The 25,488-nt window shown below is 40.3% G+C and overlaps 4 protein-coding genes across 6 annotated transcripts in view; 2 read left to right on the forward strand and 2 right to left on the reverse strand.

Annotated features, from left to right (window-relative positions):
* Positions 1–25,488, reverse strand: part of LOC117143088 — a 54,696-nt gene that overhangs the window by 27,484 nt on the left and 1,724 nt on the right. The gene's annotated exons all lie outside the window — the stretch shown is intronic.
* On the forward strand, positions 1,075–25,479 carry LOC117143090 (mediator of RNA polymerase II transcription subunit 15). The gene is made up of 9 exons (XM_033307568.1): positions 1,075–1,149; positions 1,916–2,064; positions 19,957–20,468; positions 20,763–21,322; positions 22,527–23,111; positions 23,428–24,212; positions 24,270–24,475; positions 24,545–24,687; positions 24,744–25,479. Exons 2-9 carry the CDS (start codon positions 2,013–2,015, stop codon positions 25,297–25,299), a joined length of 3,399 nt encoding a protein of 1,132 aa, XP_033163459.1. The 5' UTR covers positions 1,075–1,149; positions 1,916–2,012; the 3' UTR covers positions 25,300–25,479.
* LOC117143098 lies at positions 4,937–5,682 on the forward strand. Its single transcript, XM_033307577.1, has 2 exons — positions 4,937–5,336; positions 5,401–5,682. Exons 1-2 carry the CDS (start codon positions 4,949–4,951, stop codon positions 5,448–5,450), a joined length of 438 nt encoding a protein of 145 aa, XP_033163468.1. The 5' UTR covers positions 4,937–4,948; the 3' UTR covers positions 5,451–5,682.
* LOC117143095 (testis-specific serine/threonine-protein kinase 1) lies at positions 18,310–19,680 on the reverse strand. Of its 2 annotated transcripts, none has more exons than XM_033307572.1 (2): positions 19,589–19,680; positions 18,310–19,509 (listed from the first exon to the last, which is right to left on the reverse strand). In XM_033307572.1, the coding sequence occupies exon 2, from the start codon at positions 19,489–19,491 to the stop codon at positions 18,511–18,513; it is 981 nt and encodes a 326-aa protein (XP_033163463.1). In that variant the 5' UTR covers positions 19,492–19,509; positions 19,589–19,680; the 3' UTR covers positions 18,310–18,510. The 2 variants fall into 2 exon arrangements, with proteins under 2 accessions (XP_033163463.1, XP_033163465.1); XM_033307574.1 differs by having other exon boundaries at positions 18,310–19,469; positions 19,531–19,616.

The raw sequence follows: 25,488 nt of genomic DNA on the forward strand, positions 1-25,488 counted from the left end.
AGCATTTTCATATTTTTCTTCAATCCATTCAACAATTAAACTTGAAATAAATTCGTCTGCATTTTTCTTCTGAACTTGAAAAACTTTTGCCTTATGTAAATGCTGGGAAAGGAGCGTAAGATATAAATAAAATGGAAAGGAGATTAATCTTACGACTTATGGATGCGGGTGGGTTAAGTCAATGGGCCAAGCAATGCGTGCAACGCCAAATAATTTCATCAGATAATTTATAACTTAGCTTTAATTAAATTTTACAGCAGCTGAACAATGGGAGGGGTACGCCCGATATATCAAAAAATACAGCATGAAAATAATTTGAAGATGCAAAAAGTAGGATAGTGCATTGCAAAATTAATTCATATTTTATATAAATAAATTATAATTAATTAACAAGCTAAATCACAATATTTTTATATGTATATAATATAAGCCGAAGTAAATATTTCCAACATGAAACTATATTTTCAGTTTTGAGTTAGTTTAGTCTGCACACTCACTGCGATCGCGTGGTTGCCGAAATTGAATTGGATTTTTTGTTTATAATTATGTGGGATGAGCTGATCATATTTTGTGGTTAATTCGCGAGCGATGGAAAGTGCAGAGGTGAAAGGATGGACCACCACCAGACCGGTGAAAGGGATGAGTTATACGGAAAGGCAAATAGAACCAGCCCAAGCCCTCTGGCCGGAATCAATTTGAACATAATAAGATGGTCACCCCGGTAATTGGCCGTTAATGGCTTCATTACAAGCCGCAAGACGGCGAAAACGGTAGTTAGAGGCAAGTCTGAAAAATGGTATAAACAAAGCAAAGTTGAGACCTGACCTGCGGCAATATAATCAGTTGAAAACCCCCCACTGAAAATCCCTCCATCATCGTGAGTCACAAGCACGCGACTTGTGGTCACAAAAAACCTCTGGCAGGGAAAAAGAGTCAAGTTGTTTCGAAAAAGAGCGTTTTAACTTGGCCAAAAAGAGAAACCACTCGAAGAGCCAAGCAGTGCAACAAGCAGTGCAAGTTGTGCGGCGCCAGCGATCAAATAAACAAACGCGCAGCCGCCAATTCACGTTTAGTTTCAATTTGAACGCCGCGCATGCGCGTGTACGAAAAAATTCGCGCTTTGCATCGCTTTTTCATCACAGTTTTTCGGTTCGTTTGATGACTTACAAATCATAAAAACATTGGTGTTTCCCAGTTTACCATTTTTGTGAAAAAAAAACCCATAGACAAATCGCCTAAGTTATGAACTGTCAATATTAGTTATCATTAAAAACCCGTTGGCTGTTTAAATAATATTTCGACATGTGAAAGTTGGCAGAAAAAAAGCGGAATTTTAATTCTAAAACCAAATTTGCATATGGTGTGAAATGACAAATAATAAATTGTGAAACTTATGAAAAATGAAGTAGAACAAGCTTTGTTGTGACCGCGAACAAACAAATGACCCTATCAAATGTATCTAGATCTATGTGCCAATTTTTTGTTTAAGTAAAGCGAGTGAAAGAAAAAGAGTTTTAGCATTTATTGTAAACATAACGAAGCCAAGATCTTCATAGGCTGTAGAGAATATTGCACATTGAACTATAAAATATATGTTTATTGGTCTTAAGCTGAGCTGAAATCTTTAAGATTTCACTCTAAAATAAAAGAAAAACTTTCCTAACACTTTCTTGGTCCGGTTTCCCCAACCTTTTCAAGTTATCAAACAATAAAAGTAAATAAAAATGTTTTCAAAACAAAAAACATTCTCTTCGTTCGGACCAAACTAATTTATGCATTCATGAGATAAGAAGGCGACGCCCCTTTCTTAGAACGTTATATTCACAAAAAACATTTTTTATGGTAATCTCTCTTTTTTTATCGCTGACAAGTCCATTAATTTAATTGTTTACCGTCGCATGTGAAATACTTTCAGTTGTCTAACAAATATGCTTCACTAAGCTATCAGACAATCTGAAATACACGGGTCAGTAATAAACGAATCGAAAGTGTGAGACAATCAGTGGAACAAAATGTGGATGCTCAAGGGAAGATGGAGCGACTTGCTACTCCCATTGGCATTTGGTAAGTGCAGATCTCTTTAAGTTACCCGGTAAAGCTAGTTAGAATCGATCGAAACCAGTTTGCTGGTTCCATTTCGCTTTTTTCTTCGGATTGGGTGAGGGAACGGGAGCAAGGTCGTTCGAGTCGCACTAAGGAAAAAAATGTTGTTTTATGTCAGCCTGCCAAATATTAGAGCTTATGCAATCCCTGAATCCACCAAACAGCTCCCCCACCTCCACCAAGTGCAATGTGCCGCATTGCATTTTGCCTTGCGAAATGCCAACCATTTCAACGCGAGGCTTTGACCATCAATTGCCGTTGACAATATGAAAATGAAGTTTAAATGCCTTGCCATCGGATGCGACACCGTCCGAAATCCCAAATACGTGCGCAAAGTTGCGTTTTAAGTATATTTGTGTATCGTAGCGAAAGTACGCAAAGCGATGGTTCCATCGCGGATTCGTCCACGTCCGTCAGGCTCCGTGGATAATCCGCACAGTGGACCGCGGAGCTTACATTCAAATTTTACGACATTGCATACACTTATGTGCGATTTAATTAAAACTTACGAGCTGCTCCTCCACTTCCTCCATTTCAATTAAAACATAAAACAATTTAGCGAAAAAAAATTGGAACAAAATAAATAATTTGTAATAGTACTGCCATAAAGGCTCAGCGGATAACAATAATCTAACTAGTTGCATGGTCAATCTAAGCGCAATGTTATTTTATTGATTTAAATCAATTAACGACGGTCGGTGCCACTGTGGAAGCGACAGAGTAATCTATGGAAAGCCTTGTATTGATGGAATGGCATACAAATTATTATCGCCATCAACATCATGGACGGCATTCGCGACGGTGCATTACAGCGCCAAGTGGATATCTAAACTGGACGCCAAAACTGGTGGGTGCGGATTGGCGAGGGATTCATAGTTGGAGCCGTGGGGCAAAGTTGAGGTAAACGTGCTCCACATCGAGTGCGCGGCATTTGCAGTGAAAATGCAATTTCCCATCAACGGGGGAGCGCAGCAGCAAGGAATGTGTGCATTTGTCTGGCACTGACTTCGTGGGAGATTGGGCAGATGTTTTGGAATTCCAAGCGCTGCATCCATGTAAAAAATACCTGGAGCGGGTCGAGTTCGTCCGAAATATTCCAAAATGCATAGCGCACGGCAGAGGATGGGAAAGAAATGAATCATTCCTGCAAAGAAAACACACACTTCCCGGAGCAATTATGCTAATAACTTCCCAAAGCCGAGCAACTTGGCTTACCTAATGGCCAAAAACCAATTACACTCATCATCACAGTCATTCATTTAACAGCCAAAAACAAAATTCGGCCCAAGTTCACTAATTGCCGCCGCCAACAGTTTACATTTTACATAATTCGCAAGTTTTGTCAACTTTCTGCGGTGCCTAATAGTTGCAGACCCACAATTTGAAGGTCCATTAATTTGCTTTGGACAACCCCAGCTGGAAAACAAGATTTTTCACTTCCCATGTGCAGCGTAAGAAAAAAGCAGCAAAAGAGCGGGAGTTTTGGGTTTGGGGCGTGAAAGGAAAAAGTAAAATGTTGGCCAAAATAAAAAACAAAAGTGGAAAACCAAATTCAACCACACGTTGGCGGACATTGTCTGTGTCAATGACTCTGAAATGATTTCAACGCCAATTTCTCGTTTCGCTTCTCAGTTAGCCGTCTACGTTTCACCGATCGCCACTGATCCAAAACTGCGGGTCAGCAGGCGTACGTGGACTTTATTAGCAATTGGATAATTGACATAATAAGATGTTCGAATGGATAGAAAGCCGGCGGAGCCTGATCCATTTGAGCCACTTTCGAACGTCGAGTGATGATGCTACTTGAATGTTTAACCCACGTTAATTAAAGCCATCTGACTTATAAGCCACATCTGAGTATAATACTTCAAATGTGAATACTTTTCCTACACAGTTCAAATCATTTTGAGCTGGAAAAATCTAAATATTTCGTGCATAAATAATGAAAGAGATTCCGATTTTATTTATTGATTTCGTTTACAACAAATTTACATACGAAATCAATTTATACGTTGTTCAACCAACAAAAGTATTAAAAAAAGTATTATTAAAAACTATAAAGCGTTTATTACCTAACGCTATAATTAAAACCAAATAATAAGCGGAGCATATTAGGCGTAATTATTTTTTAATTCTTACATTGATTTTATAACTATGCAAACGAATAATGCAATCAATAATTACTATTTCGTATGAATTTGTCTACTGCAGTGTGACGTTGATTTATCATTGAATAATACAATTAATTTACTTAAGGTAATATTTGTGAACATTTCCAAGAATATTAAACAAATAAGGGAGCTTTTTATTATCTTAGATCTCAATGGCTGGCTATAAAAAATATCAGATCTACGCTGCGCTACACAATAAGCTGGTTTTAACCCGCAGTTCATTTTGTTAGCAATTAATAACTGCAAATATTATCTTAACCCTATGATAGTCTTTAAATATTTCAAAATGTTATGCATGGTTGGTAAAATAGTGTTTTATATGAAAGAAATACCCAACTATCTGATTAACATATATAAATATTAATTACTTGTTCTGCTTTTATAACGGATAAAAACAAATTTATGCGCTTTTATATTAATAATTCTTTATTTAGAAAATTGATGGTGGAAGTTAAAAAAAAGTCCTAGAAGGTAATTTCTTTTAACTTTTTATTTTTAAGAATATGAAATACTTTTAAAGCCATTTAATCGAAGTGCTTTTACAACTCGAAGGGGTCAAAATAAGCCATACAATTCGCTGTAGGTTAAAGTGGCTGTTATGGGTGGGAATCGTATAAATATCCACGAGTGTGCTTTAGAGAACCTCAGTTTTTGTACCTAAATCAACGAATGAGATGCACGGAAGCAGCCAGCTGACTTTGACCTTGGCTTTGGCCTCCATGCTCATCTGCTTGGGATGCAATCACGCCCTAGCCCAGGACGACCTCTTCCGGTGCAGTGTGCAGTACAGATGCTCGGATGTGAAAGAGTTGGTTTGGGCCATGGCCGACGAACGTTGCCATGTCTTTCACAACAATTGTCTGCTGAAGGTCGAGCAGTGCGCACGAAAAAACAGCGGAAAATCGGAGCTGATTGAAACCACGCGGGAGATCTGCAAACCCAGCTGCACCAAGGATTGCCCGGATATCTATGACCCAGTGTGTGCGCAGATCTTCCAGGAGGAGTATTTGACTTTTAGTAACGATTGCGAAATGCGAAACTATATTTGCACAAATGAGAGACGTAAGTTAAATGTTTTAAAAACTACGAAAGGATTGTTTATAGACTGAATTTTATTCTTATACAGCTTACTCATTTATTTCCGTCGGTGAATGCGTGGAACAGCCAGTTGGTTAGGTCTGTATAACAGACTTGTTTATAAAATATAGAAGGAAATACATGTAGAAAAACTGGCTATGAAACTTACAAATTGCAAAATAACAACTTATATTAGATTTTGAAGGAACACTCCCTAAATGCAATTTAACCCACTTTTTTTGAGGCGCCTTGACCAAAAACAGGATCTGCAAACCAACTACAGAAAAAAATCAAATAAAATGAAAAAATAAAAATAAAGGCAAAGCTCAGATGTGTTGCAATCGTGTCTTTAATGCTTAAGCTGGCCAACAACAAGTTGCACAACTTTTACGCAGCCACTTCAAGCCAGCAATTCAAGTTCAATGTTGTCTGGCTTTTCCAGCGACCACGCGCTGCCCACCACTCTCTTCCTGATTGGCCGCGATTGATCGGATTTAATTAAGGAAAATTTTGCATTTGCAATATGCAAAAATAAAAAAAAATCATTTAAGCAGGCAGCCAGCCAACAACAAAGAAACTCCGCAGCGCCAATGTCCTCGGGGCCGTTTCGCAATTACGCGACGTCCGAGAGAGCTGGTTGCAACATTTTCCTCCGAGTCCCCATCGAATCTGTCCAGGTTGCAGTTCCAGCCCACAGATTTGCTTTCATTTGAATTAACTTGGTTGCTTTTCATTGTACCCTACAAGAGGCTCTATTCACTTGCTGGAAAATTAGTAATTTGAATACACTAAGTTGAAGTATGAATAACTCTTTAAAACTCTATAAAATACAATTAGTTTTCAATCATTTATGTAATTGCATTTGACTGATGTTGATCCCTACACTAGGGCATCTTTAGCTCATTGAGTTCCGAAATTTAATATTAAATAAAATCATTATAATTTATTATCTACAAGGGTGTTTGGTATTTCAGTGCCCCCATAAATGCCTAACCACCTTTCTTGTTTTCCTTATTCATTCGGATTTGCATTTCTTGCCGAGTTTCTCACTCTCGAAGTCTCTCATCCACTTTTCACCCAATGGATTTGATTGTTTTATGGCCGTTGGCAAATTTACACAATATACCATGCCGAATAGTTATCAACTTGTCCAAGAAGCGAACTGCAAGTCAAGTGCCTTTCCACAGGCGGAAGAAATACTCACAATGCAAATTTCCCACAGATGAAACAAGCTCAACGCCTTGTTCGACGCCTGCGATAATAACTTAATTGATTTATAGATCTAACATCTAAGTCTAACCGATATTTGGACGGTGCCGTTTTCGGCAATATTGTATATGCAAAGTGTGGGGGTTGGCCGATGAGCTAAAAACCGGTGAACAGAATCGGTTTTTAATTTAACTTTGATATCTTTAGGTCATTAAAGTTTTCTTTGTCTCATCGCAACTAATGACAGAATTTGAAAGTCAAACAAAACTCATTTGTTTCGCTCTCTAATTAACAAACAAAGAAGTTCACGCACTACAAGCATATTCCAAGTAAATTCGCTAATGAAAATTACATAAGAAAATCCAAAAGAAGAAAAATGATTCCGAGGAAATTAGACGCTTGTCTGACTAAAAAAAAGTTAAGTAAATGACATGGTAACAAAAATGACGCATAATTTATTCAAAACCAATTTTAGGTTCATATTTATTTTAAAAAAATTTAAAGAACCATCATACGCACACTGTTATAAAATAAATATACATACAAGCAAGAAGTTAAATCATTTGAAAAGATTTCGAAAGTAGTTTTTGCAAAACATCCAAATTTGGTGGTTTTTACGGCTACAGAAATTTGACTATACATTTTTATGAATCTGTGTGTGTGTGTTGAAGCGCTATAATTATTTTTTTTTAATTCTCTGCGATATTTATTTAAACGTCTTTTTCAATTTGAATCACAGCTCCGAGGCACATTTACTCATAACAAAAAAAGAAAAAAAAAAACATTGAACAGTCATACCTGCTGTGATTCCAAGCCAAGTCTTAAATTACCTCACACGACCGTAAAAACTGGGCTAAAAGCAAAAGCCACAAAATAATAATAAGAAGCCGAAAAATTGCATGGCAGATGCCTTGAATAAACCAGCATGCAATGGTATGAAAATCCATGGCTTAGGTGTAAACTGTGTGAATATTTTTCGCTTATTACACGCATTTTGTTATTATTTTTATTATTTAGCCCCCCTCCGTTTTTTTTGGAAACTACACGAAGCCTTTTGCCAAATAAAGTCTTAAATGAAAAATGTCAACACATGAGACGATGTTTTTCATGATTATTAAAACGAGCAAGTGAAGTGGGGTATAACTCGGGTGGCACTAGATGATGTGTAAGCCAACAAAGCGCCGCATTTGGTAAGAGACATTCCATTGTTATTGCTGAGGTTGTACCTGTAAGTGCAACTGAAACTGTAACTGTAACCGAAACTGTAGCTTTAACTGTAAGTGAGCCTATAGACTGAACTCAGAAATTGCTGATGTACTTAGTGCAATGATGACGGGCTCGTGCGTAACTTAAACGAGAAACAGTAGTACACGACGGTTAAACGAACTAACTCATACCCTCTAAAAGCGTCAGTTTTAAAAACAGCAATAACTTATTCTTGAAATGAATATAGAATATTATTTTAAACATATAATTTTTCCATGTTGGTCTGTTATATACCACCTTACCTACTTTTTGTACAAAACAAATTATTAAAAAATGGTATGATATAACAGTATCATCATAAACTAACCCATCGTCTTGAGCTGCTTATACACATTTTTCATTCACCTGCTGACAGTTGACACCATGACATAATTGCGTATTGTTGTTAAAGTTTCGGCTCGGTTTAGTAAAATAGTGCACCACCCCAGCCTTTTGGGACAAGAAGTGTTGGCATTTGGGCTTTAATTAGTGGTCTAATTACCAAGTCAGTGATATATGAACTAGTGAAAGCTGCAACAGCAGCTTCATCGAATATTTGTGGGCCAAGTGGCGCGTGTTAAAACCAAACTGGCATGACTTAAAAAGCACACACCGCCTGCATAGATGAAATAGCTCGGATTAGAGTCAAGCAAAATCAGAGGGTCGACAAATATGGCTAAGACCAACTCAAGCCAACTCGTCGCAATAGCCACCAAGTGCACTTGTTGCGTCTGAATGCTCAAAATAGCTGAATAACTCAAATCGTTTGCCTTATTGCAAATAAATTATATACAATAAGCACATCATTCGGGATGCGACTTGGGGATGGAACAGGTTGATTGGTTAAATAAAGGAAAGTTGCTATCCCATTGATGTAATGACCGCAATCACGAGCAATTTTAGCAGGCTAATCAAATGTGGAATTTTTTTTTTGCCTCGATTGTTTTCCACCGTGGATAATTGAATTAATTTTTTAATGCTTTATATTATTTGAGGAACTGCAAGTTATTAATGGGAATTAAAAGTTGGTGGTCAAGTAACTTTCAAAAATCAATAAAAAGAAAAAACGATTCAGTCAGTTTTTATAAAAGAATATTTAAGAAATCAATATAGAAAATAAGTTAGTTAAATCATATCTGACGAATAAGGTATGATAAAATTGTTATCCGGTTGCAAATGTGACTATTAGCTAAAACTGCTGGAAATATGAAATTCATTAACAACTTAATCGAAATAGCCATAAGCTAAAACATTGAATCATCACATTACCAACAGAAATTCAAAGAGTTAAACTGAGCAGGAAAATCACATCAAGGTGTTGTGGCAACTTTCAATTACATTTTCCGTTTTCCGACGAATTGGACACGCTACACAGAAAAATGGAGCAAAATTGTTGCTCCGCATAAACCAATTTAGCTCAAAAATTGTCCAATATTTCGCCATCGATGTCAAAGTGTCAGAAAATAAAATGCATGATAAAGTAGAACAAATGTGATACAGAGATCAAGTTGAACATTATAGTTTTCGTGATTGTGGATTGTGAATGCGATACAGATACTCATTGATTAGCTGCTCGACTATGTGTTTGACTATATACGAGTATGGTGGTTGGTAATTAATCTCTTATAGTCACTCATTTGCAGAGTATCCAATTTGTCAACCGCAAAAGCCAAGGCTAACTTCCAGTTAGCGGGTGATAATTTATGGCCGCTTTTACTCAATTTTTTCGTTTAGCTCTCGGCGGGATCTGCATTAACCCAATTAAGGTTGAATCAAAACTTGGCTGACCTCTTTCACTGACCTCAGGTTAAATGAATATCTTTGTGTTTTCGTGGAAGAAACGCCACCATCTAATTAATAAAATAGGTTTGGAATGGAGTGATTATCGTGCTGTAAAGTTAGCAACATTTACAATAATTAACCACAATTAAAACTGGCCAGTGGGCAACGCATATTTATCAACTAATTGATGAAGTTGAAGGTTGCTACCCGGATAAACTAATTATTATGTACGGATTACTGGATTAGCCGAGCTGTTTTTTGCACTAGCGCATGTTTAGCCACCCATTCAAGTTCTAAAATAGTCGTTTTGGTTGTTTGGCAATAAACCAACATGCAAACACGATTGTTAACACCTTAAAAAAAAGGCTGCTAGCCCAGCTAAGCCTCCAAATTAAGCCAATTAATTTGGCTAGTTGAGACAACAATCGCTTGGCATGAGCCAAAAAAAAGAAGAAAAACCGCCAAAAAATTTCGATATTTGGCAACACAAAGAACGCAAAAACCTACCAAAAGTGGTTGGGTTTAAAATGCTATATAAACTGCACCTGAATGCTAGAGTAATTAATTAAAGTGCTACACAAAGTTGGCAAAAAAAATGTTGTCAAATTTTTGAGAACCACTATTTATGGTCTGTCTGTGAGTCAGTTCAAATTCCATCGTTTTCCATTGTCTGCGGGAGTTTTTCACAGGCAAAAGTGCACAGGGTTAAAGATTTTGTTTGCTTGGTCATTTCGTGATGGTCATTGGAATTCGCCTTGACCGTTTTGGGTCAGAGGTCACAGAGCACTTGTGGTTCTCGTACTTAAGCCCGATAACAGTCTTCAAATTGATTACTCAGGGAATCCCCGAAGCAATGGGGCATTAATAGCTTCCTGCTTTAACCATGACTAGATATATTCAGCAGCTTAATCGTTTGTCCAAATTCCCTAGATGGCTCTGATAAATGCGTTTTAATTATGTGAATTTTATAAAGTATATGTTGACTGGTTTTGCTAGGTATTTATTTATTTATTTATGAATGGAGCTTAAAAGGCGGTTACCAGAATCTTTTCATAAAATATCTTATATTTAATTAATGACTAAGACCGAACCAGACAACTAATTGGTTGCTGTTAAAATCAAGTTTTTAAATTCTTTTTACATCTAATTAATTAATTTATTGTAATTTCCCCCTTTTTTATTTATTCTATGGCATCCCAAAGGGAACTCATCATGCAATTTGGTTTCCTTGTTAAAGAGTAGTTCCCTTTCCTCTTGGTAATAAACAACCAACAGTGTTTACCTTTTGTTTGAACACGCTCGTATAAATTCGTGCCGTTGATTATGACATTCAATGCCTTCCAACTGGAACCATATTAGTTATAGATTTTGTTCATTGGTCAGCCCAACCCAGCAGGGCCTCCAAAAGATAGTCAAAAACGTGACTAACGACGCTCTAATTAACAAGATTTACTTTTTAAATTCGTTTTTTTGTTTTTGTTACCCGATTTGCACTGGTTTCAATCAACACAAGACAACGAACCACAAAGCCAACTAATTCTAGTAGTTAACGATTAATTCTGTCTGTGGGTCGGGATTAATTGCCTTTTAGTAATCGCCGTGGCGACGGCCTCGTCTTGTTCTCTATGCTTTTTGATTCCAACAACCTCAGCACCCAATTTCCGCCTTCTATGATAGCATTTAATCGTGTTCTTTGCGAACAAGCAACCACAAATCATCAAATCATTATTTTTTAAACCGCAGTTTTAATTTACTCATTGAGGGTATTGCATTTGTAAAAGAATGGTTCATAAGTAGATATGAATCTACTACGAAATAACAACATCAGTTTTGAGAAGATGGTAATATGCAATTAAGATTCTGATTCACAAACTTGTTGAATTGTTTGAAATATAAATTCTGTACAGAGTTTGGAGGATCAGCTGATCTGAGTCACAGTTCTTTTATATTAAGTATATTAAGTTATATTATCAACAAAGAAACTTTGTAACAACTCAAGGCTCATAACGAATTCCATATTATGTAGTCAAGCATTTCTTCAGATATAAATTCTGTAAAAATAATAACCACGAATTCCATATTATGTAGTCAAGCATTTCTTCAGATATAAATTCTGTAAAAATAATAACCACGATAGATAGACTTTAAATGGTAAAAGAGCATTTAGAATTCAACCTATCAAAACCAATTTTTTTTTCTCGTAATTCTCTGGTGCAGATAAATTAATCAGAGGAATCGATGGCGGATCTATAGAGATCTGCGACTGGCGGTCCACATTTAGCAGCCATCGACAGCTGTGCGACCTTGCCGATCGATTTCTTGCCACAGATCGAATCGATCAGATCGCTCGATTTCTGTATAGCGCCGCAAATTGGAATTGGATTGGAACCGTGGCCATAGGCCATAATACACCAAATTGAAGTTGTGCAGTCTCTGTTGTTTAATTTATGCAATGTTACCGTTTTTCCATTTCTGGCTTTTATGAGTTTTGCCAGCGACTTTTTTTGGCTGGCTGTAAGTGAATTATATTTAAATTTGTTTCGCCTGGCTTGGCTGAGCTTCGAGTGATAACAATCGGATTCGAGCCATTTGCTGCCGTAGCTTTTACTTTGTTGCATGCACAAATAAATTACTTTTAATTTGCGTAATCATTTTTCAATGGCAAACATTGGTTATACATACTATATAGATGCATATATCTGCATTGTTTTAAAGAAGTTCATTACACAAATGAGGCCAGAACCTCTTAACTATAGCGATTGTTTTCGAGAAAGCCATCATAAATAACTTTGAATCTATAGCGATTGTCGCCGGGTCAGTCCAAAACGCCACTCGAATCGTGCTCCATACGCCCCGTGGACCCCAGTGGGAGTTTGGCTTTTATTTTTCTAACCAGACCGAGAGGGTCAAGCGTTTGGGTCACCAAAAAAACCGGAGGCAATGGGTTTGTCGATGGAGTGTGTGAGAGACAAATTTATTGCTTCCATTTCGGGCAGCCTTGGACTGACAAGCTTAAATATATATATATTAAGAAGTACGAATTAGTCAGTTATTAATTTCGTCCTTGCACTCCCACTAAATAAGTAAGAGGTATCTGATAGACTTGTTTATTTTTATTTTAGAATGACCATAAAATCAGGTATAATCGTCAAAGATTACTTTGAACCGGATACGAGTCAATTGTTTAACGCATTTCACAAAATCGTAAAACAACAATAAAAATCTGTATCTAAAGTGTTCTTGTTTATGTTTCACCTGTTGGTGAGCTTAAAAACCTGGCGATTAGCATAATCTATAAAATTAGGTTCGAACCAATCGACAATTGGCTAAGCAATAAATGTAATGCCAGTAAACGGAAATGCCCAATTACATTTCCCATTCCCATTCGAGGAAACACATTTGTGAATGAGGAAGCACTTTGCAGACGTTTTCGTTGCCAACCTGGCCGTGAAATGTAAATCTTATAATGAGATGCAACTGACCGATGGAGTGGGCGGAATGAGTGTGCAAATGTTGTTAACTAAATGCAGGCAGAAAGTGTAACAATCATTTTCCATTTCCATACAATTAACGGCCGGCCAATGATAACAATTACTCCGCCAAACATTTCCATGGATCGCCGCTCGAATGCTGCAGTGAAGTGAAGGTGAATGTGAAGATCATTTCCCTATTTCATTTTTTTTTTCAGGAAAGGGGTCAAATGCTGAAATCAACTCTTTATTTATATCCCATTTTGATAGGGATATGATATGATAATCCTTAAAAAACATTCCTAATTAATTTTTGATAGGGATATGATATGATAATCCTTAATAAACATTACTAATTAATTTGATCCTCGTACTCACAAAAAATTGGTAAGATGACTTAAATAGTTAGCCTTTTTTTGAATATCCAGTGTTAGTTAATAGGTTAAAATGCGAAATTTTTGCTTGGTAATTGGCAATGCAGTACTGCAAACCTCTCGGTTGACAACTTGGTCAACGATTTTGACTTTGATGAGAACGCAATTTGATTTGATGGACAAACTGAGACGCAGACGGGTGTGTTTTTCCATGTTTATTTAATGGGTGGTTAATTTGATGTTTTTTTTTTTTGTCCCAAGCTGGCCGCAAATGCTTATAATGGGTGCCAGTGCCAGATTGCGACATTTGCAAACGTACCCGCGATAGCCGCCGATTGAAGGAATGGAAGGAAAACCCATTCACTTTTCTGTTTCTGTCGCAATTGTTGTCGCCGACGAGCGGAAAACGTGGAAAATAACTAAATAAACTAAACGAAAAAGTGTACATTTTGGCATAATATTATAACGAATTGTAAAAGCAATTCCGCTGATCAAGTTGCAGTTTCGCCGCAAGCGGATGTTTGTTCTGGCCATAAAGTTAAATTCGATCGTTGGTGCGTTGCCTTTGATATATGAATTAGACAAGTTCTCAGCCATTTAATGGAATGCAGCTTAAAGGTCGGCCAAGTTAAGGAAACAATGAATATAAATAGACATTAAACATTGTGGGCAGTGGCAACGATTTGAATTGGGGTGTGAACTGCTACGAATTACTCACGATTGGTGTGGCTAAAATAAAGTTAAGATTTTACCAAGCTTGCTTTTTCGGAGCAGAACTAAATTGGGAATAAATAAGAGGAATTACTTAGTCTTCGTTCAATAATAAACTATATTACAATGTGATTGAAGTGAAGTGTAAGTAATAAATGACTAAATCTAGGTTTACAGCTCAGCATGCAACTGCATTTCCACAAATTCGCGAGATACTTAGCAAATTTTTATTACAATTACCAATGAAAGATCGCTAGAGAGCCAATCCACATAAAAAAAACAGAAGTAGCAATTTAGTTCGCACTTTAGTTGGCTAATATTTGGACCACCCGAAATTGTGCGATTGGTTTATTGCATTTTACGGCCTCTATAATTTGTCTTCTGGCCAAAAATGTAAGTGAAGGCAAATTTGAGGCCTTGCGCCTTTGTGTTTTGTTTCTGTTTCTGTTTTGCTTAAATCGGACAGCCAGCAATTTGAGCTTGACTTCTTGGACCCGTGGCTCGTGTAATGCCCGCTTTACAGATGTGGAGTTTATAGTTTTAGTTTATGGCTTACATGGACGACTTTACAATTTGGACCATAAATGGCCGCGGGCGCGAGTGGTATCGTTTTGGCCATTATAATTTGGAGTCGCGGGCTAAGCTGAGTGGCACAATAATCGGATCGCGGGATCCGCCGATCCAGCCAAATCAGCAAGCGTCGTGCACAATCCGCTGGCCTCCGGCTCACTCAGCTGATGATGATGATGAGGCGATGGCCACAAGCATTTCCAAAACAACAGCGACAAATTAGAAATGGGTGGCCAAAGGAGCGGTAAATGGAAATGGTCGTCGGTCCGGTGACAAAATTAAAATTCATTCACGCTCAAGTAAATATTTACGCAATAAATTTGCATTTAATTGCATTTGAGCGATGCATACCGGGGGGCAGCCGCAGAACGCTGGCCGAAATCAAATCAAATCAAATTAGAAAACAATCCACCAACAGCAGGAACAACACTCCAAAATGTTTCCATCGCCACCCGCCACCTGCCACCCCGCAGAACCGAGTGACCAAAACAATTCGCTCGTCGTATCGAAATCTAATCAAATTATGCGCCAGAAATGTCAAAAAAGCGTGAAATGTTTGGCTCCGGGCCGAGTGAATTAACCCAAAACAGGTGAGTACTCCACGTCTGGTCCACCTGGCAGCCACCGTACCCATTAGCTGTCCCCATCCTCGCCAGAAATCGCATCAAAATTGCACAAAATAAGAAGCGCTCAACAAATCATTTGCAAATTTTATGCAAAATACATGCAAAAGTGCTTGGCAAATATGGCCTGATCAGTATCTGTATCCGTATCTGTATCTGTATACTCCGCATCTCACTGATTCTGACCACAAACATTTTTGGAGCGATTCTCTTGAATTGAACTAGAATTTCAGTGGGTGAATGATGATGATGAGGAGGAGGCTCGGGCCAAAACAGCGACTGTGACTGCGGCTAAAATGTTTTTATGCGGTTCGCTTAATGTGTTTTGGCCATAAACCAACTGACAACCGGGCAAAACAGCTAACAACCCACGGTGTTTCCACCAATGTGCGAAATTCGGCGCAGAGTGCCATCCAAATGACAACGATAACAAGTCGAATCCCCTGCGGGGTCAGCGCGGAAATATCCCGACCAGTCTCCACATCCCCCCATCTCCTATCAGGAATCAGTCTCAAACTTTTGTTGCCCGCGTTTATTTGTTTTCGCGGCTGCCTAATTGCATTTCAACATTCTGCCGCACTCCCATATTTATATTGTAATTGAAAAAGCATTGCGGGTGTGCCGCCGTTGACCATGACAAGTTTATTTAGGATAGGCACTTCCTCCAACTCTCCCCTCCTAACTCAGCTTTAGTTCGCATTGCGTGCTTTTTGCCTTCTTGTTGAATGGAATCAACAATTATATTAGCCAGCCTGGGAAACTTTTTGCATGCGGCGATGTATGGAAAAATGAGTTCGATTGCGGAGCATAAAAACAGTAAGATTTCTGTGTTTTTAGTCATAGTCGGTAATGACTCTTTAATTATTTTACCACACGCAATCACTACATAGTAGTGATTATTATGAAAAAGCGTGTTCTTGTGGAACAAAATGTATTTCAAAGTAATTGAAAATTAATGCCATTCGTTATTATTCATTATGAGTTCGTTTATCAAGAACAATTTTTAAAATGAACATAAATACAGTAATAAATCTCAATTTTGAACAAACTCTTTACCACAGAGTTGTGTGTTGATTGGCAATTCCATTTGCAATTTTATACAAAATCACAAATCCCAAAGACGAATCCTGGCAATTATGAGCAATATGCGAAAGGCAAATGCAACACATTTTTCAAAGGATTTATATACGACAGCCGGAAGTTGGAAGGCAGATCTAATAAGCCCCAGCAGTTCCGAAGGGGGACACAACAAAGACAACAGCATAAATCTGACACGTTGCCCCAAAATTAATTCCATACGAGCCACTTGGGAGCGACGCTCGGCTGGAAATTGGCTGCAGCCAGGTGGCAGATGAGCCATCGCAAAACATTTTAGTGCCCCGCAGGCGGGATGCGAGCACACAGACAACTTATATTAATTAATGCAAAATTGCATTACGCATACGCACAGGTGTGCGGAGCGAAGGAGACTGCCTGGCCGGGCCAACACATGAAAAAGAGTCGTAAAACGAAAACTCTTTTAGACAATAAAGAAAACAACAAAATGTCAAGCTGGCCAGGATATGACATACTGAAAGATCAAATAAAGACAAGTATTTTCGGTAACACTTAACTTTGGGGTGGGAACAATGGTACGTGACTGACTATGAACGGGGTTGAATTTTCCAAAATCCAAATTAAATTACCTTTAACGCATTATAGATATTAAGGGAAAAAAAAACGTGACAATCAGTTTAAATATCAAGTTAAACATAAAGTTTAATAATACTTAACAATACTAATACACCTAAAAGGTTTCGATCCCATTATCACTTGTTTAATAAAAACTTTTCGTTGTTCCATTTTTATTAATTTAAAAACAGTTGATATCTTAACCGTACTGGAGTTTTTTTTTAAATTTCTGTTACGCAACACTAAAATCTAATATAAACTTAGTATGGGTTTTTGTCCACAAAAAGGTATCATTCAGCCTATAGTGCAGTGGGCTGGCTCACTCTACCGCCCATTTGTGGTGTCACATATGCAACAACAAGACCTTTCTTGCATCTAAGTTGCCACTTAAGCCCGGCCCGCTCTCCAATGCAAATTATCTGCCCCACAGCTCTGATTTGGCTCGAACTTTCGGACACTTATTGCGAGGAGACTGCCGACTGTCCATGTCGTGGTGCCCGACTCCCAAGTCTGCTGCAGATTGCTGGTCGGCATGGCAACTTGCAACACATGCTGCACAGGACACGAAAATGCGAGGCCGGGCCGGGCCAGGCCAAACCAATCCAATCCAATGCAAGCTGGCCAGGAATGGCGAAACGAGCAAATCACACAATTACTTATGTTTCCCAGTGATTGGTCACATGGCACGGCTTAAACGAGCCTAGCCCAAAATTAATTCCCCCAAATTATAACACATTTTGATGGGTTTTAGACGGACATGGACAGACAGACGCCTTCCTTCTTCGAGCTTAACCATTAAAATAGATATGATTGAATCTAAGTCTAATTTAGTTAAAATTTAAATCTTTGCGACGCATCCCTAACGCGCGCTTTTCTTTTCACTGTCGTCTGGGGGCTGGGATTCCCCCCCTCCCATGGCATGGAGGCTCTTTGTGCCTCTGCCGGCTGATACGGCTCACTAAACACGGCCAACAGAAGCGGAGAGTGTGGCCAACAATGCACACGATAAATAAACTCTAGTACGCCATATGCAGTGGGGAAAGATGCAAGAAAAATTTGTTCGACAATTTACCTAATGCTATTTTATAATAGTATTTCTTTTACGGTTATGACAGCGCCGCTTTTTTGGTTTCTGTGGTTAAGCTTCGTTGGGTCTGGGTTTCTGCTTCATCCAAGTCGCTTAATTGTAAGGTTTGCATCTATTTCTCAACATCGACTGGCTTTTTATTTTTAATATATTTAAATATTTTAAAAGCTTTATCCCGGAGGATTACTATTTACATATCGCAAGAGCTGCCCCAAATACTTGACCATTTGGTTTTTTATTAATACCATACAAAATAAAAAGTGGATGATGGGATTCAGACAGTTGAAAGACACCTCTTTCTGAAAAAATACCATTGAATTTCTGAGGAACCATTCCAATTTACACATATCAGTGAAACCAACGCGCTATGCGTGCAAGTGCTCATAGGAGAGAGATTTTGCTAACTTGCAGTGAGTTCTAGGGATTGGTTGTTTGGGATTCCTCGACGGTTCGCAGCCATGCACAGTTAAGGATCTCGCGTAGATTCCAGCGAGCATGTGCCTCCGGCTCGAGCAGCACTGAAACAGTGGCCTTCGCCTGGGCCGATATTGTTTCCTGCAGCTTCCGGCGAAAGGCAAACTTGCGGTTGCGCTGATCCTCCAGCAATTTGGTCAAGTTACTGTCATCGAACGGCATCTTGGCATTCATCATGATGAACAGAATGACACCCAAGGACCAGGCGTCCGCTAGCTTTGGATCATATGGACGTCCACAAACTACTTCAGGTGCAGCATAGGCAGCTGATCCGCAGTATGTCTCAGAATTTATCTCCCGGCCATTATCGTCGCGACAATAGCGAGCAAATCCGAAATCGGCCAGCTTGATGTTGAGCCGCTTGGAGAGAAGGATGTTCTCGCACTTGAGATCGCGATGGGCAATGTCCAGGTTGTGCAGATACTTCAGTGCCTTGGACATCTGAAAGAACCAGATCTTTGCTTGCTTCTCATCGATGGGACCCGACCTCTTGATGTGCGACAACAAGTCGCCATTCTCCGCGTAACGCATAAAGATGAAGATTTTGGGACCTCGCTGAAGGATGCTATGGATCTGAATAATGTTGGAATGATCGATCTTCGTCAGGATCTCCAGTTCGCGCGGAAAGAACTTGTTCACGAAATCAGTGGGCGCCTTGGCTTTGTCAATGATTTTACAGGCCAAATGTACCCCATGTCCATGATCATCGGCATAACCGGCGGTTATAACAGTGGCATAAGATCCCTCGCCGATCTTGTGACCCACATTGTAGCCCCGCTGTGCCAGTGCATCCACATCCGAACTTCGAGTACCCAACTGACGGGTCCCAGCGCTAGAATTGTATTTGGACATGGCTCTTGTTTCCTCGGCGTGCGTGCGTGTAGTTTTCCGAGAGTTTTCAACTAGGTGATTTAGTAATGGCATCAAGCGAATGCTCCTTTTCTAAACAGCGGACATAATTACCCTTAAGTTGGTTGATTTCACAAACAATAATTTTATGCCACTTGTGTATTTTACTTACTAAATTCGAATCCAGAAATTTTGACAAAACCTACAAACGTTATGAAGTGTGAAAGAAATATAAAAAGGCTAATGCACAGCCTTCTACTATTACTGACAAATCTGAACAAAAGAACAAGGTTACTACTACTCCAAAAAATTTATAATGCTAGCAAGCGAAATTTTAATAAAAGGGCAATTCCATAATTTTTTCATAATATATGTTTATGTAAAAATGTGTTTAAAATACGTTTAAAGTAAAGTATTTGTTTTGAGATATTTTAAAAGCCTGTTAGCATAAGCAAACAAATAAAATGTTTTTAAATTGATAAATTAAGTAAAAAACTGTGTTTATAAAGCAACTAAAGTTTTAACATTTCTATATTACAGTTGCCATTATAGGTTCCTCGAGCCAAGCCACTGGCTCTGCGTCCCAACCAGCTCCAATCAATAGAAATACCCGAGGCAGCCACAACAGCAGTGGCATCGGCGACTCTGAGCTAAGTGCCTCAGAGCGAAGTCGACGATTGATACCCTACATGGCCTTCTATCTGCCGGCGCCCGAGTTGCCCATTAATCAGCAGTATGCCACCAAGCACTCGTCGTCGGCTGGCGGAGCACAGCTGCAGGCACCGCTGCCAGGTCCTGGAAGGATACCAGTGCCGGTGGCCTACATGCCGCAGCAGAAACACCATCCCCACCACCATGGACCACCGCATCCGCCACCAGTGCCGCACTATCAGTCGGGAGCAGGCGAAGTCTATCACTCCCTTGCTATTGGAGGCCACCAGCATCAGCATGCGCCCCCACAACCGCCACCTGGTCATGTCAAGGAGCAGCAGGCGATCACCAATTCGGGTGCCACGTATATTGCGTACAAGCCATTAAACCCGACGCATAAGGCAAGTATTTGAATATGAAGTGTTTTTAAAAAGGGTAGGTCGCCTTGGGAAAGAATATATATATTTATATATCAAATGGCGCTAAATTAGTGCTGAATCGATTTAGATAGCTTCCTTCTGAAGCCCATCAATCCTGAAATACCAGCAATATTGCGAATATTGGAATATGAAACGTCGAGGTTATTGAAAAAGCACTTGGATACCTATCCACTCTCCTCTCTTTCATTACAATTGATTTCATGGGTCATAAATAAGCAGAAATAATCACGTAATTCATAATTTACACGCACGCAGCACAAGACGGTGCAGCATTTTCCGCCGCTACCGCCGTCGCCCAAGGAGCAAGTGCAGCAGCAGCAGCATCAGCACCACCTCCTTCTGCACCCGCAGCAGCAGCAGCAGCAACCACAGCAGTACGAGATCCTATCACCGAGCTTAGTGGCATCCCAGGCGCAGCGACAGCGGGGCAAACAATCAAAAATCAATTTAACACCATTTACAGCGCAGAACACATTGCCGGGACAGTTTATACCCATTATTTATACGCCAGTGAGCAGCAGCAAGCCGGGCTCCCCCGGCGATGCCATCAATTACAATAACATCCAAAGCAACCTGAAGCAGCCAGAAATTGTCTATAAAAATTCCCATCAAACACAAATCGTTACGGATTATGCAGCCGGAGCGGATGCATCCGCCGAACAGTCACCACCATCGTCATCTGGCGAGGAGGTGGATGAGGCGAAGGGCGAGAAGACGGTGGAGCAGCAGCAGGAGGACCATGGAGCCCAGGAGGAGGCGGCGGAGCAGCAGCAGCAGCAGCCGCAACAGCACCAGCAAGTGCAAAACAATCCAAGGTAAGACTCCCATGCCCAAACGGAAAACAGAGCGCTGGCGCGAAAGCCCAAAAGTAAGCCAGGTCGAGCTCTGATCTCATGGAATATCCAAGCACCGTCTGCTTAATAGGCAGTTCTCACAGCCACGCCCACTTATATATCGTGAGGCAGTTGCAATATCGCATGTAGAATACAAATTAAAATGTTGCCACTATGGCTGTCTTGAAAACAGTTTCATGTCATCCATACATTTTTAACAACTTTACACAACGAACTTTTAATTGGTCCTAAAAAATAAATGCTATACAGATTACTTTTAAGACACAACCCACTTAATTAACAATGTTACGAAAGGTTGCTAAACTTATTGTTTCGCCATCCAGAGATGTCAATAATTAATGGGGAACAGCTGCTAGTTATCAACAAACTGCAGTCCAATTCAAAATTCGAATATGCAACAGCGACTTTAATATGCTTCTGTTTAAAACGCATGCAATCGGGATTTCTGAGTCTGAGACGGATACTGTTGCAACGCAATGCCCTTGGGCAGAAAAATCAATTGCATTTCATGCACCAGCCCAGTTCACTCCAATGTCCGGCTACGACTCAGGCCGCGTCCGCTCTTCTCAAACTCTGAATCCGGTCGTCCACATCGTCACCATCTTTGCAACTGCACTGGTGACGTAAGATCCATGACGACAACGATTGCGACTCCAATTGCCATTCGATGTACAGCAGGAGGCACAGCCAGTGGGCAACAAAATGGTGGGCTGAGGAGACTTGACCTGGCCGGCCAGTGTCTCATGCATGTATGTACCTCTCCACATGCTCATGTAGTAATTGTCAAATGGCAAATTCATGTCATAAGTAGCCAGCGGGCTCAGGTCAAAAATCTGTCATACAATGCTTATCAGATGAGGAGTGGGAAATGGAAAAACATGCCAATCAGCGAAGATTTTTACAACCACCACACTTCAGTTGAACACATTTCAATGCTGCACCTTTGATTTTCGGTTTAAATCATTGAATAAGTTACAATTTAAAGTGCAAACGAAATAAATAATAATTTTCTTTGGATGTTATCTCCTAGTCATAGAAAGATAAATAGATACATATGATAACTAAATATTAAAATGAAGTAGGGCAACATACATAACATACACTCTCATGACATTTTTGCTTGAAACCGAAACCATAAACGCTTTGCATGATTAACCTCCCACAGCATCGGCTACGCTTCTGTGTCGGTTCCCGATTCGAGCGCAGTTACCGCGACCACATCCTCCAAAAACGCATTGATAATACATCAGAAATCACCGGCTTTCGGGCACGTTAGCAAATACGAAAGCTACTTCAATATGGCCCCGCCCTCGACTAGTCTTGGTCATCATCCTCATCAGCAGCATCCGCACATGACGCCGCAGGAGAAATATGTGCTTTACTTACAACAGCGCATGAAACACCAAAAACATCAGCAACATCTGCAGCAGCAGCAGCAACAGCAACAGCAACAGCATTACGACTTTTCACATCCGGTGGTGCCGGCACAAAGCAATACATTGGCTGGTAGCCACCATTCGCAACACACCCATCTGCATCCCCATCATCCCCAAACCAAGACCCATCATCCAAACAAGTACGATGCCCTCTACGTAAGACCGGATGCGACTGCTGGCCAACAGGTGCTGCACATCCCTCTGCGCGCACTCATGGCCCACGTCCAAGAGCAGTCGCATTCCCAGTCGCAATTACAAGCGGAGTCGCAGGCACAGTCGCCGCGCCATGATTTTGCCAAGGATGAGCCACTTGGGTAAGTCCTTCACTTGGGAGGAGGAGAAAGGATCATTGAGAGGAAGCAAGTTGCTTTGGTCTTTACCTATGCAAGATTGATTCTCCCTTCTCAAGAAAGAAGTTTCCTATAAAAACTAGCTAAATTGATAGTGATAGTCCAAAGATCATCCACTAAATACCCCTCCATTACTGAGATATATATAACTTCTTAGTAAGTACACAAAGCTTATATGTCCTTTAAACACTAAGCATTTCTTAGTAACAAGTGCATTATCAAGCCATCTGTCATTTAGCCGCCCAAAAGAGCCTACTTTATATCTGAACATTTCTTTTAGTTCCCCAGCACCACCGCAGTTTATAGACTATCTAATAGATGGGCCAAGACAATCGCTGGAGGATGAGCAGCAGCACTCCCAGCATGAGCGTCCATCGGCTCATCAGCCGCCCCAGCATGCCTACATCCTGGTGACCACGACAGCTCCACATATCGAGCATCAGCCTGCACCACAAATGCATCCAGAGATTTCCACACCACGTCCACCGATTCTCTATAACCAGCAGCCCACTCTTCGCTTGCAGCCCGTGCATACTTACAAGGCCACCAGGCGTCCCATTTACGTGACCACACCCGCACCCGCAGTGTCGCCCACTTCAAGTCACACGGTAGAGATTACGCCCAAATATGTTTACGTTTCGGGGAAGCCTCCGACTGCCCACAATCCAGAGTTACCGCTTAGAGAACCATCTACGGTAACGCCTATTAAACTTAAGCCCGTTTACAAATACGCCCATGAGCGCCCTCCATTAACGCCTGCATACGTACCAGAGGATCAGGATCAGCTACCAGATATTCGCACCTCATCGCTGGCCGAAATCCTTCACAAGCTTCAAGCGAGCAATCATCTTCCGCAAACCCTAACACCCGACAACATCGACAACTCCATCAAAACATTGATCCGCATACTGCAAAATCTAAAGCAAACTCAAACCATTGTGGCCAATCCTCCGCAGCATCACGAGGAGCACAAGTCCAATTCCCAGGATTATGATTACAATACGGGCAGCGAAGAGGAACACCATTCCCAATCAGAGGAGGCGGTTGCCAGACCCAAGGGACCAAGTGAGTAGCCTTAACTTTATTATGGTATGTTTCCCTATTTCATTTCCATTTGAATAGATAAACACCCTGGACCAAGCACTGGAAGACCTGGCATCGATTATCCGAACTATGCGGAGATCCCTCAAACCAGTTTTGAGTGCACCAAGCAACGCTACAAGGGATTCTTTGGCGATCCGGAGACCAATTGCCAGGTCTGGCACTACTGTGATCTCAATGGAGGAAAGGCTTCGTTCCTTTGCCCCAATGGAACCATATTTAGTCAGGTAAACGGACGAACTGATGATATACACATGTTAAGAATCAAACAATTAAATATAAATATATATAAACAGATTGCCTTAACTTGCGATTGGTGGTTCAATGTCAAATGTTCAACAACCGCGCAACTTTATGTGCTGAACGAACGACTTTACAAGTACATTCTGCCTTTCAATCCGAAGTTTCCCGAGGACTACAACGGTCCTATTGTGGATAAGTAAGACACTCTTAAGATTCGAAAGTATTCATTAAAAAATGTGTCCTTTACTTAAGGTATCTGGCCATGAAATTCCAGGAAATGGAGGAGAAGATGCGCTTGGAGAAACAACGCAAGGCGGCCCAAGAGGCACAGAAGCCCGAAGAAGCACCATCTACTCTACCTGCGTTGCCCAAAAATCACAAGCCAGAACCCAAACATGGTAGCGGAATAAATGCCCAGGTCTATGAGCAAAGCTCTGAGAAAAACTTGCTGATCGATGATGAGATAGATGATATTTCGGAGCGTGGGACCTACGATACGTACGACCAGACCGCACCCACAACTATAATGGCACCCACGAGCACCCAGGACACGCAGTCCTTTGTCCTTAAACCAATCGTAGTGTCCTCCACACCACAACCGCTGCCAGAGATTGATTTCGAAGTGGAGCCAACAGCTCCAGGCAGCAGCGAAGAGGAGGATCACCTGCAAAGTCTAAGGGAAACAAAGGAAGCCGAGAAGAACACGCGCGAATCCACAAGGGTGAGCGTGGAAAAGCTGGAGGTAATCGAGATCAAAACCGATGGAAACACCGGACAACTGATGCCCATCAAGAGCAGTAGCAAATGAGCGTTTCGTGGAGAGGATGAATAGCTCTTGCCATATTTGTAATGAGAAATTTGTTTGCAAGTTGGTTGTATAATCCCTAAATTATTCTTAGCGAGCAAGTAATGTAAATAGCTAGCTGTAAATGCAACTGTATACATACCTATAGCTATAGTGAAATAAAATCTGACTAGTACGTAAAAACGATCATAG

This window comes from Drosophila mauritiana, chromosome 3R (assembly GCF_004382145.1).
Source record: "Drosophila mauritiana strain mau12 chromosome 3R, ASM438214v1, whole genome shotgun sequence".
Classification (NCBI taxonomy): Eukaryota; Metazoa; Arthropoda; class Insecta; order Diptera; family Drosophilidae; genus Drosophila; species Drosophila mauritiana.

What these genes read in the sequence shown, in the direction of transcription:
- LOC117143090 (XM_033307568.1), top strand. Translation starts at nt 2,013, where the DNA reads ATGTGGATGCTCAAGGGAAGATGGAGCGACTTGCTACTCCCATTGGCA. An exon ending in ATGGAACCATATTTAGTCAG is followed by an intron (nt 24,476 to 24,544) that starts GTAAACGGACGA and finishes ATATATAAACAG; the next exon opens with ATTGCCTTAACTTGCGATTG. An exon ending in AACGGTCCTATTGTGGATAA is followed by an intron (nt 24,688 to 24,743) that starts GTAAGACACTCT and finishes CCTTTACTTAAG; the next exon opens with GTATCTGGCCATGAAATTCC.
- LOC117143095 (XM_033307572.1), bottom strand. Translation starts at nt 19,491, where the DNA reads ATGCCATTACTAAATCACCTAGTTGAAAACTCTCGGAAAACTACACGC.
- LOC117143098 (XM_033307577.1), top strand. Translation starts at nt 4,949, where the DNA reads ATGCACGGAAGCAGCCAGCTGACTTTGACCTTGGCTTTGGCCTCCATG. An exon ending in TATTTGCACAAATGAGAGAC is followed by an intron (nt 5,337 to 5,400) that starts GTAAGTTAAATG and finishes ATTCTTATACAG; the next exon opens with CTTACTCATTTATTTCCGTC.